General features: G+C 39.9%; 1 protein-coding gene across 4 annotated transcripts in view; it reads left to right on the plus strand.

The window, feature by feature from the left end:
* Window positions 1-12,396, plus strand: part of DOCK8 (dedicator of cytokinesis 8) — a 229,918-nt gene that overhangs the window by 97,603 nt on the left and 119,919 nt on the right. For all 4 annotated transcript variants that reach the window (XM_077908265.1, XM_077908274.1, XM_077908284.1 and 1 more), the window contains 6 exons: window positions 300-449; window positions 3,673-3,753; window positions 5,048-5,207; window positions 7,166-7,302; window positions 11,274-11,367; window positions 12,064-12,226. In XM_077908265.1, the coding sequence (XP_077764391.1) occupies window positions 300-449; window positions 3,673-3,753; window positions 5,048-5,207; window positions 7,166-7,302; window positions 11,274-11,367; window positions 12,064-12,226 (785 nt within the window). The remainder of the gene's footprint in view (window positions 1-299; window positions 450-3,672; window positions 3,754-5,047; window positions 5,208-7,165; window positions 7,303-11,273; window positions 11,368-12,063; window positions 12,227-12,396) is intronic.

Consider the following 12,396-nt stretch of genomic DNA (forward strand, 5'->3'; position numbering starts at 1 on the left):
ATCTTGCTCTTCTTTGCTGTGGGGCCGGGCACATCATTGGTGTTCAGGGATAATGGATGGGTTAATAAAAATGTAAATATTTTGAGGAGCACCTCTCAAACAGCTCCAAAATATCTAGACACTGTGACAAAAATGTGTATCAGATTTTTCCAACACCACTATTTGGAAACCACATCTATGATGACACTCCTTTGGCAACATTTTTTTGTGGGTTTTTTTTTTTTTTTAACTCTTTAAACATGTTGAGGCCCTGAGAACCGCAGGTGTGACTTATTTTTTGCCTTACTCCTTGTTTACAGATCTCAGAAAATTTTCACTGTGACCTGAACTCAGACCAGTTCAAAGGATTTCTGCGAGCTCACACACCCTCTGTGGATCCATCCAGTCAGGCAAGATCTGCCGTATTCTCGGTCACCTATCCGTCCTCAGACATCTACCTAGTAGTCAAGGTAATGAAACAATCTGGTTTGTCCATTCTGCATTCGGGTGCTCTCCTTGTTATTCCCGGAGCATGTTTGAGGTGAAAGAGATGTCAGAACGTATATCCACACATTTTCTCTGAGATTCACTTTGTTTCCTTTTCAACTGGCCCCTTTTCCTTTCCCCACAAATCCTGTGTGGGATACTAGAACATTTATGGGTTTTGGAGTCATACAGTCTCGGCTTTGGATCCTGGCTTTGAAACTTTGTAGCTATAGGACTTTGGGTGATTCCCTAAGTTGAGACTTAGTTCTGTTGTGTGCAAAGTGAGGGTTAGAACACTGCCCTCAACGGGCGGTTGTGATAGCAGAATAAAGACTGGCACATTATAGGCCTTACTCCTGACCAAGCTCTGCCTCTTACCCTCAGCTCTCCAGCTCTGGGAGGCTGCTGGGGAGGAGATCTTGGATAGGGTTTCCTAATTCTATTCATGGTCTTCTAGACACCGGTGGGGAAATGTTCCTAAGTCCAGGCTCTGACAATTTAAGGTATGGACTGTGGCTTCCAAATTTCACTCTCCCTTTTTATCACCACATGTTTTGTTAAAAAAAAAAATCCAGGTGTTTTCATTTCCTGTACACCCAGAGTTCCAGGTTTGGAACATTTTCAGTTTAGCTCAGTATTTCACTTCCATAATCTCACTGATTCCCCTGCAATCCTGCGAGAGCAGCCATTAGATACCAAAGAATTTAAGTGACATAGAGGCCAGTTGGCAAGTGGCAGGAGTCTTTGCCTTCTACCTTTCAGATTCTGAAAGGTTACTGTTGCTTGAGGAGGATCTATTTAAGCTTTTCAAAACTATTGAAGTTAAAATTCTGTTGCTGAAAAAAGACACATCCGTTGTTGTCAAATTGAACCTGTTTTCTTTTTTCTGCAGTATCACTTAGATGTACAAGAAAGTTAGTGTCAAGCCCACCTTTGGAGCTTCAGAGTTCTCTCAGCCTGGGAACCCAAGGATGCCAACACTAGCTCCTTAGAGCCAAGTTTTACTTCAGGCTCTACTTCTTAGTAAATGACTTTAGTTTCCTTAATCTACCACAGTCCATCAAGTATCAGCGGCTACCTACAGGTTACTGTTACTAAATATATTCCAAAATTCTCAAATGTACAGATGCATTCATTTGGCAGTAACAGGCCTTCTGTCAGTTGTCTGGATATAATTAAGACGTTTAAAGCTCAGGAAGACAGTCCCTGGCTTCTCACTTCTCTTCCTTTATTGTAATGGCATCATTGTTGCTTCTTTCTCTCTTAAATATTATAGTAAATGGTGTGTTGTATTGAGCACAGCCGAACAGATGCCATTCAGAAAAAGGAGCTCTTATTTTTATTCCCAGGCTGAACACCAGGATCTTAAGTATATTTTAGCTAGAGTTTCCTAGTTTAGTACTGTATACACTATTGCTTGAAAGGATTATCCAGGCTTAAAGGTTTTGGGTTCCCAGTTGAGGAATGGAGAATAAGGATGAAATTTAAGACTTTAAAAACAAACATGTGAGGCACTAAACCAGCCCCTCCTGAATAGGACAGAGAGCAGCCTCCTCATCAGATGAAAATTCTCTGCTAATTCCCCATGCATCCTTTTCCTTTGCCTGCCATGGTTACAAGGACACCTGGGTTGTTGATTTTTTTTTTTTTTTTATACATAAACATGAGGCACCATACAGTGGGCCCTCCTCACAGCCTGCAGCCCTTCTCAGAAAGTACCTGGAGTTACCCTTGTCCAGCTGGGGAAGGGAATAGTGTCTGCTGGTCTGGTCAGATCTGGGGTCTCCTACTTTCAGAATCTAGACACCCCTCTCCTGTGGGCTCCACATTGTATAGTACCAGCACTCAAAGCCATGGCATTCCCATTGCTGCTTCAGGATCTTCATTAAGATCTTCTTTATCTCTGTTCTAAGTTCATTTTAAAGACCACACTTTTATCTATCAACTACATGGCAAAGCTAACTTCTTCTGCTTTGCTCTACAAGCTCCCGATTAGGAGCTTCGGTAGAATAGGAACCGGGTGTATCTTGTTCACCCCCCTGGCCCCCCGCCAGGACCTCCCCAGCAGCTACCACCTACAGGGTGCTCAGCCAGTGTTTTCTGAGTGAATGAACATGTGAATGATTGCTGACAGCCTGTAGCTCAGTCTACAGAGAAGGGATTTTCAACTTCTTTTATGAGGAGAGAGAGACTTCCTGCTTGCAGTCTCCCTGACGCAGGTGCCCACTGAGTGGCTCATGCCACTTCCTCTGAACGCCACTTAACAATCTCCATCGCTAGGGTGTTTTCTGGTGTGAACACTTTGGGCCTCCCTAGAATGTGTGCCTAATGGAATATGCTAACCCAGATTTCATTCTTCTCTTCGACCTTCGGGATAAGCTACATTTCCTTGGAGCAGAGAGCTGGGAAATTTCAAATCTCTCCTTTTCTTTCTAATAAACAGGGTGGCCACGTTTATGGCCCGCCAGATCCTTTACCTGAAGCAAAATGGAAGAAGATACTTGACAGGAGTGGCACTAATTCATATTTCCAGCCAGTTAGCAGAGTGAAAAGCTGCTCCATTCTAGTACTTTCCATTTCTGTCCATGTCTGTTAAATCCAGAGAAGTGGCCCTAATAGGAACTACAAAGGAGACAATTATAGATAATTTATTCTGTTCATTTATTCATTTTGTGGAAGATTTTAGTTCCCAACCTGACTTTTATGGAGGGCATATCTCTTTTTTACATTGTAAGTAATAATAAAGAAAATGAGCTTTTCACTTCTTACAATATGTCTCATGGGTTCTGTTTTATAAAATAACTTTTATTGCATTTTTTTATTGTAGGCATAAGACATGTTTATGGTTTAAAAATAGAGAATACATTTAAGCAATGGGAAGAAGATAAAAATAGCACATAATCTCACCATACAAAGATAACTATTATTAACATTTGCTGTGTATCTACTGTCATCCTTTGGATATGCCTTTATGGTTTTTTTTTTTTTATAAAACTGTGTAATACTTCTTTATGCTAATTTTTTCAGCTGATTCTTTTTGGTCAAAAACTATAGAGCATGAACATCCTCCCGTCATCAGCTATTGTCATAAAATGTCATTTTGATGGTTGCATTGATGCCATTATATGGATATAATTCATGAGTGTTATTTTATTTATTTATTTATTTATTTATTTATTTGTTTGTTTGTTTGTTTATTGTTGGCAGATTGAGAAAGTCCTTCAGCAGGGAGAGATTGGAGACTGTGCAGAACCCTACATGGTCATCAAAGAAGGTGATGGTGGAAAGGTATGGTATTTTGGCTATCACTAAATGGTGACATCTTAGAATAAACAGGTATTTTTCGGGAGTGTCACAAAATAGTGAAATAGTGTCCATAATATGTCCCCATATGGGACAATAATAAATTGTGTCTTAAAAAGTGAGAAAAGGAAACTGGAGGCACCTGGATGGCTCAGTGCCTGAGCATCTGCCTTTGGCTCAGGGTGTGATTCCAGGGTCCTGGGATCGAGTCCTGCATCAGGCTCCCCACAGGAAGCCTGCTTCTCCCTCTGCCCATGTCTCTGCCACTCTCTCTGTGTTTCTCATGATAAATAAATAAATAATCTTTTAAAAAAATGAAAGAAAGGGAAACTGGCCATTGATGATAATTTTTTAAAGAAATAAATTTGTGAATTCAATAGTGTCTAAGAAAACTTGGCTGACACACATAATCCACATTCTGTTGTCGTGGTACTAAGGCTTTGACCCAGGTTGGGATGGCCACCAGATGAAAATTAAATACTGCCAGAGCTCTGCTGTGCTTCCTCAGCAATACTAGCCAATTTCCAAATATCCTTTCTGGTGTGGAGATTTGGGAATTGGCTGAGACTTCCATACATCATAAATTCATTAGGACAATATGGGTCCTAAGGCTGTGATAAGGGCATATTTTCTCAGCACCTATTTACAAAGGTTTCCAATGTGACTTTTAAAACATGGCCTTTCTGGAAGAAGACTTGGCTAATCAGCATCCTGCTCCAGACTCATAAATTTCAAATAAGATTTACTGGACTCACAACACTTATTTTTTAAAAACCTACCTTCTCTTTGGAACTTAGAAAGAATACCCTGGAAGTGTTGTCAACCTAAGAAGGAAGTAGTTAGCAACCTTTATAGATTTTTCTGAAGTTTCCCAAGGCAACTTTTGAAAAACAGGCTCTCTTGAAAGCTTGGTAGATAATATATAAAAATTTTCATTCCAAAATTTTGTTGTGCAAATCCAAGTCTTGTAACTAGCCCCTAAAAGCACTCGTCGGTTAGCTGGTATAACAAGTGTTGGACATTTTGGGGGTGGGGCGGTGAAGGTATATTTAATAATTGAATGTTGACTTTCTTTAAGTTTAAAGAAAACATTTCTGATCTATATTCTCTTATCAGCTAGACTTCTAGCCTGCATTGTATCATTTTCCTGCCCATTCACTCTTTTGAATTAATAGGAAAGGGATTTTGGAGATGGCTGTCATATTGATGGCAGAAACTGTTGCCTTGGTGCTGGCACCATATTGTTTGTTTCTGCTTGTCTCTTTCTACTTTCCTCTAGAGTAAAGAAAAGATCGAAAAACTAAAACTTCAAGCTGAATCCTTCTGCCAGCGTTTGGGGAAATACCGAATGCCTTTTGCCTGGGCTCCCATAAACTTATCAAGTTTTTTCAATTTCTCCACCCTGGACAGGGAGGTAACCGATGTGGAATCCATGGTTGGTAAGATTTTCAACTGCAGTGGGAAGGGGAGGGGTCCCCAGTGTACTGACTCTGAGGTCAGCTGCTTGTTAATGGGGGCTCAGGGTACAGTAAGGTGTGGAGAGTGGGAAGGAAGGAGAGAAATATGAAACACTATTATGACTGACTTACAAATGTTTGATTGGACAGTGATCCCCAAAACAATTACTGTGAATATTTGTGGAGCTTAAATCGCCTCTTACAGTAAAACCTTTGGTTTACAGTAAGAATTTTCTCAATACTTTGACACTTTAAAAAGTTAATTTTCAATAGCTACCTCTTTTCCAAAGTAAAATCTTTGAAATAACAAAGTATAAGTATCTATAGTGGGTTAAACAGTGACACCATGCTTGGCTCCTAAACATAAGAAAAGCCACTGTCTCAGGAAAGCTTCAAAGGGCAAAACTCAGGTTTTTCAGCAAAATTAGTAGAAAATTATTATTATTATTATTATTATTTTTTGTTAAGTGCAATGCAAAAGTGGATGCCAGAAGAATAGTTGGTTACTGTTCCAATTTATTTAGTCTATTTCTCCTTTTCATCATCACACTCTGCATCTGAGTCATTAATTTCCTGAACTGTTGAGGTATGGAAATGTTCAAGAGGGTTCAGAGTTCTCAAGTTGACCCATCCCACTTGAGTATCTCATGTCCTCAGTGTCTTTGTGTCCAGCAAATATGTGAGGCTGTTCATGTTTCTCCTGCATTCCTAGGCCCTGCTTTTCTGAAATGCCATTTTTCATGGGGGCCTGGAGGGAAGGGAATTTTGTCATTGCCGCTGCTTTTTTGGAATTATTGTTGTGTAATTACTGGTCAGAACTGCTGGGTTATTTCCGATTTACCAATAACAAATCGTATTTTAGTGCATCCTGACCTTCACCTGCAATGTGTGACTTTTTTTTTTTTCTAATGCTAACTTCTATGTAGACACGGGTAGCTTTATTTGAAAAGAATTATGCACAGATTTCAGAGTGCACCATAAACTAGATAATTCAGGTATAGAGTAATCTCCAGGTCAAGGATAAGTTAACCTGACTATCGAAGCTGCTTCTTAAGAAGCAACCAGAAAATGCAGTGCATTATACTGCCGCAGTATGGCAAGTTTAGGCGGGCAGTAGTAGCCAAAAGAAGTTCCAGTTCAGCGTCATGGCAAGAATTAAGGATAAGAGGTTATTCAAAGAGTGAGCTTGGCAACATTAGCATTCTAAACAATTTGACCGTTCAGCATGGAATCTGATTTTTGCAGTACAAAAGCCTGAAGTTCCCCTCCTCAATTCCAGAAGGGGATAACAAATAACTAAGCTGAGAATTGGGGACCCAGCCCAGGTGTGAGTGTGACTCAGGGTTCTAATCCCTATGGGACAAGGTCAACCAGGGAACCCAGTTCTGCCCCCTGCTGCATACAGAGAGAGCACAAAAATGCTCAGATTCAGAATGTACCCAGGCTAACAACCCCCCCCAGCATGTTTGGGTCACAGTCCCAAATGCTTTCAGGGGCATTTGAATGCATGGCTCTCCCCGTAGAATGCAATGTAAAAAAAAACAAAAGCAAATGCTTTTGGTTAAATAAAACTTATCTGCAGACCCAGGTCTGGCTGCAATGCAGGATCCTGCTGGGTGGCCTTCCCCAATCTCCATGTAGGAGGGAGATTGTGGCTCTTCATGGTCAGAGGAGGACTAGGGGCTCCAACAGGAGGACTGGGAAAGGTCAGGCCAGTGGAGGGAAATTTTCATTCAAAACAAGGATGGGCATGTTCAGTGTTCTCATTTCGTGATGTTAAACTTCTCTTTTATGTACCCTGAAACGAGGAGAACATTGTGTGTCAACTACGCTTCAAACGATACATTTTTTAAAACCTGTCTTTTATATGATAAAGTGCATGACTGCTGTGTATTCAAACAGAAAGACATGCTTTCGAATGATGATTGTCTTCCTTACAGGGAAAAGCTCTGTGGGTGAGCGGAGAACTTTGTCCCAGTCTAGAAGACTTTCTGAAAGAGCCCTGTCCTTGGAAGACAATGGGGTCGGGTCCAACTTCAAGCCCACAACCATTGCCGTGAACAACTTTTTCAAGCAGGTATGTCTTCCCATTCCAGCATGTCTGAATTTCTCCCCTGAATGGCATGAGTGTTGGAGCCCAAAGGGGAAGTGTATATAGTGATGAAGGGAGCAAGTGGGGATGCCCGGGTGGCTCAGCAGTTTAGCGCCTGCCTTTGGCCCAGGGCCTGATCCTGGAGTCCTGGGATCGAGTCCCACGTTGGGCTCCTGGCATGGAGCCTGCTTCTCCCTCCTCCTGTGTCTCTGCCTCGCTCTCTCTATGTCTATCATGAATAAATAAATAAATAAATAAATCTTAAAAAAAAAAAAAGAAGGGTGCAAGTTAGTTAACCTCACCAATCCTCAATTTCATTACCTGCAAAACAGTAACAATGGTGCTTGCTTTGTTAGGGCAGTTGGGAGTGTTAGATGGCATGAGGTGTGTAAAGCTCTTCTCATAGTGACTGGGGTATACAGGTGCTAAATGAGTGTTGGCTCATTTCTTGACAAAAGGATCCATTCCCACTAATGCAGACTCTCCTATTTGAGCTCTCATTGTCAGTTCATTGATTGGGCTATTAAAACCATCTGGCCAAAATATCTCTTTCTCTCTGGTCTCGGGGTTTCCTGGCCCAGCTATTGTCCTTCTCACCCCTATTCTTTCTGTAGGCTTTCCACATTTCTGCCATATTTACTTGCTCATAGAGGGTGACCATTGCAAATTATGCTCTTAGTTCAATAGACATTGAGGTTATTTAAAAATCAGAGAACTTCTTAGAGTAATCGACTTCATAGAGACGAAAAGTAGGCTGATGGTTGCCAGAGGCTGGGGCAAGAGCAGAATGAGGAGTTGCTGTTTAATAGATAAAGAGTTTTAGTCTGGGATGATGAAAGAGTTCTGACTGTACATTTAACAACTGTAAATGTTGTACACTCAGAAAAAGTTAAGATGGTACTGTTCGTATTATGTATATTTTACTACAAACAAACAAATTTGACTTAGACTTGGTTTGACTCTGCCTTGGAAGATTCTCCATAGCTCAAGCAGTCTTCCTGAAGCACTTCAAGGGCTTGTGTTAACAATCCCAAATGCAAAAGTGAATGCTGGGGGTTGGAGGTGTGCCATGCCACATAATAGAAGTAGCATGAGACTAAAAGGGTTTCTATTTGGAATATAACCCTTCCTATTATATTACCTTGGGGCTGGGTCAAAGTACTTAACTGACTTCTCATCTGTACTTGGGAATAAAACCTACCTACCCACCTACCTACCTTCCTTCCTGGGCTATTGGATTAGAGCTCTTGCCTTTGAATCCTGGGCAGAGTACCTGTCCCTTGTAGGCACTTGGAGAGTAGTATTTCTGTTTAGCCTTAATCAAGACAAATGTGAAGAGAGCAGCTCGGATGGCTCAGCGGTTTAGGGCTGCCTTCAGCCCAGGGTGTGATCCTGGAGACCCGGGATTGAGTCCCACATCAGGCTCACTGCATGGAGCCTGCTTCTCCCTCTGCCTGTGTCTGTGCCTCTCTCTCTCTCTGTGTCTCTCATGAATAAATAAATAAAATCTTAAAAAAAAAAACTGATGAGATCCCATTGTGAAATATATATATTTTACCATCAGATTTAAAAAAAAAAAGACAAATGTGAAGAAAATAAGGTTAGAAAAAAGATGGAAAGATGCTTTCTCTGTCTTTAAATCTTTGAAGAATGAAGTAACCTTATTCTGTATTGTTCCAGAGCATAAAACAAGCATTAGGGGATTTAAGTTACAGGAGGAAAATCTTTTGGCCTAGATAGTCAATGGTCAAACAGCCTTCCATAGCATGTACTAGAAGGATTGTTGAGAGGCTGGAGGACAGTAAGTTGAGAGTGGCAGAGAAGGAATTATTTTTCTTACAAAAGTCATCTTTATTTTATTATACTCTAATTCAGTAATCTGATCTAATTGCAGATTTATGGTCAGTCTTTTGTTTCTTGTTTATGCAATGTCCCTAGAAGCAAATTTTTAATTGTCTGGCTTAGCCTGTGACAGACCAAATGGACAAATCAACCCATAGAATGGCAGCATTTTATCGAACACTTAGACCCAGAAGCACTCTTCTGAATGCCTTCAGTATTAAATAAACTCGTGTGTTCTTTTAAGCAATCCTTTGAGGGAGGCTCCATTATTATCCCATTTTTCCAACAAAGAAATAAGCATAGGGAATGCAAAGTCATGATATAGAAGAACTAAATAACATAATTGATGAGGCATGTCAAGTTGATACACTGAAATCTCTACCCTGAAAAGAATGGATGCATTTTCTTTTTAATCATCCATGGAGCAGTCTTTATTTTAATTAGTTAATTAATTAATGACTTTCCTTACAAGTGTACTACTTAATCCCTATCACCCATTTCACCCATCCCCTACCTACCACTCCTCTGGTAGCCATAGTGTGTTCTCTAAAGTGAAGAATCTGTTTCTTGGGCAGCCCGGGTGGCTCAGCGGTTTAGCCCAGCCTTCCGCACAGGGTGTGATCTTGGAAACCTGGGTTGAGTCCCATGTCAGGTTCCCTGCATGGAGCCTGCTTCTCCCTCTGCCTGTGTCTCTGCCTCTCTCTCTCTCTCTCTGTCTCTGTCTCTCATGGATAAATAAATAAAATCTTTAAAAAAAATCTGTTGCTTGTTTTGCCTCTTTTTCTCCCTCTTTGTTCATTTGTCTTGTGTCTTAAATTCCACATGTGACTAAAATCATACGGTGTTTGTCTTTCTCTAACTGACTTATTTTGCCTGGCATTATATCCACTAGTTCCATCCATGTCATTGCAAAAAGTAAGATTTCATTCTTTCTGGTGGCTGAGTAGTATTCCATAGTATAGATACCACATCTTCTTTATCCATTCATTGGGAGACATTTGAACTACTTCCATAATTTGGGTGTTGTGAATAATGCTGTTATAAATGTAGGAGTGCATGGATCTCTTTAAATTACTGCTTTTGTAATTTGGGGGCAAGCACTCAGTAGTTTGATTACTGGGTCATAGGGTAGTTCTATTTTTTAACTTTTTGAGGAAACTCCGTACACAGTGGCTGCACCAGTTTGCATTCCCACCAACAATGCATGAAGGTTCTTTTTTCCCCACATCCTTGTCAACACTTGTTGTTTCTTGTGTTTTTGATTTTAGCCATTCTGACCAGTGTAAAGTGATATCTCATTGTGGCTTTGATTTGCATTTCCCTGATGATGAGTGATATTGAACATCTTTGCTTGTGTCCATTGGTCAAATGGATATCTTCTTTGGAAAAATGGCTATTCATGTCTTCTGCCCATTTTTTAATTAGACTATTCGTTTTTTGAGTGTCAAATTTTATAAATTCTTTATGTATTTTGGATACTAACCCTTTATCAAATATGTCACTTGCAAAGATCTCCCATTCTGTATAGATTGTCTTTTAGTTTTGTTGAGTGTTTCCTTCACTGTGCAGAGGCTTTTCATTTTGATGTAGTCCCAATAGTTTGCTGTTGTTTCTTTTACCTCAGTAGGCATATCTAGAAAGATTTTGCTATATGGCCAGTCAATGTCAGTGAAATTTACTGCCTGTGCTTTCTTCAAAAATTTTTATGGTTTCAACTCTCACATTTAGATCTTTGTCCATTGAGTTTATTTTTATGTATGGTGTAAGGAAGTGATCCATTTTCATTCTTTTGCATGTACCTGTCCAGTTTTCCCAACACCTATTTGTTGAAGAGACTTTTTCCCATTGGATATTCTTTCTTCCTTTGTTTAAGATTAGCCCTATAATTGTGGGTTTATTTCTGGGTTTTCTGTTCTATTCCATTGATATATGTGTCTAGGAAGGAATATTTGACAAGAGGTTGAACTAAATTATTTCAGCATTGGCCATAATCCTAATTTCTATGAAAAGTGTGTTAGAATAAAACTTAAAGATCAAAATCTTCCTGGAAGTTATTGGCCCTACCCCAGGAGCCAGTGATGCATCTGTGATAACCTCGACTTTGCTTTTTTTAGGAGGGGGATCGCCTTAGTGATGAAGACTTATTCAAGTTTTTGGCTGACTACAAAAGATCTTCATCCTTACAGAGAAGAGTCAAGTCAATTCCAGGTGTGGATGGCTTGTCTTTTCCTCTCTAGCTGTGCCAAAGCCGTTTATGAGTAGACACATTATTTGTCTAATGCTACAGTTTATAAAATAATGTTTGCTAAGTGAAATGTGGGGTTTTGCGTTAGGAGTTAAGAGTCTGAATTGGTCTACTTTTTTGGAAAATCTATTAATATTTCTATCAAAGGAACATCATGCTTTAGAACCGGTTTCTCAGATAATCAGATAATTGTTTGAACAGAGGAGCCTCTTTTATCAAATAAAATTATTATATGGAACCCCGTATAAAAAGAAAAATGAAAGTGAGATACTTTGGTAGAAGTTGAGGGCATCTTCCTTACTATCAGCTATAGGTCTTGAGGCACTTCTGCAGTACCTGGAGTACCAGGGAACCCAGTTTGAAAATGACTAATAGTTACTTAACCATATGCTATTATTGTGTGGTATTTTCAGAAGGAAGTTTAAAGATCCATTTCTATTCATTGTACAACTCCTTGCTTTTTAACTTCTAGAAATTAAATCCCAAAAGTTCTCATAACATAATTTTTCTCCAACTATAGGAAACTAGCTGGGAATTCCAAAACTCTTACATTCCCACTAATTATTCTATCATAAAAGAAATATAGTACAACAGTCTTTCTTGATTCCCATGTAACGTGATAGCATCTTTACTGAAATAGTCGTGTTTTCGCTCTTTAGGCTTGCTCAGACTGGAAATTTCTCCAGCTCCAGAGGTCATCAATTGCTGTCTGACTCCTGAAATGCTGCCAGTGAAACCTTTTCCTGAAAACCGGACACGTCCACACAAAGAGATTTTGGAATTTCCAGTCCGGGAGGTCTATGTCCCTCATACTGTGTATAGGTAAGAAACTAAGGCTCACAAGAAACCATGGAACTCACACTTAGAATTTTGTTTGGAGAACGCTCTCATTATCCTTCAACCAATCTTATGTCCTAAGTTTTGGGGGAAATGAAATAGGATGTTTATGTAACAATTATGGGTAATTGTTAGATCAGTTTCTAAAAATGGTT

Source organism: Canis aureus, chromosome 1, assembly GCF_053574225.1.
Source record: "Canis aureus isolate CA01 chromosome 1, VMU_Caureus_v.1.0, whole genome shotgun sequence".
Classification (NCBI taxonomy): Eukaryota; Metazoa; Chordata; class Mammalia; order Carnivora; family Canidae; genus Canis; species Canis aureus.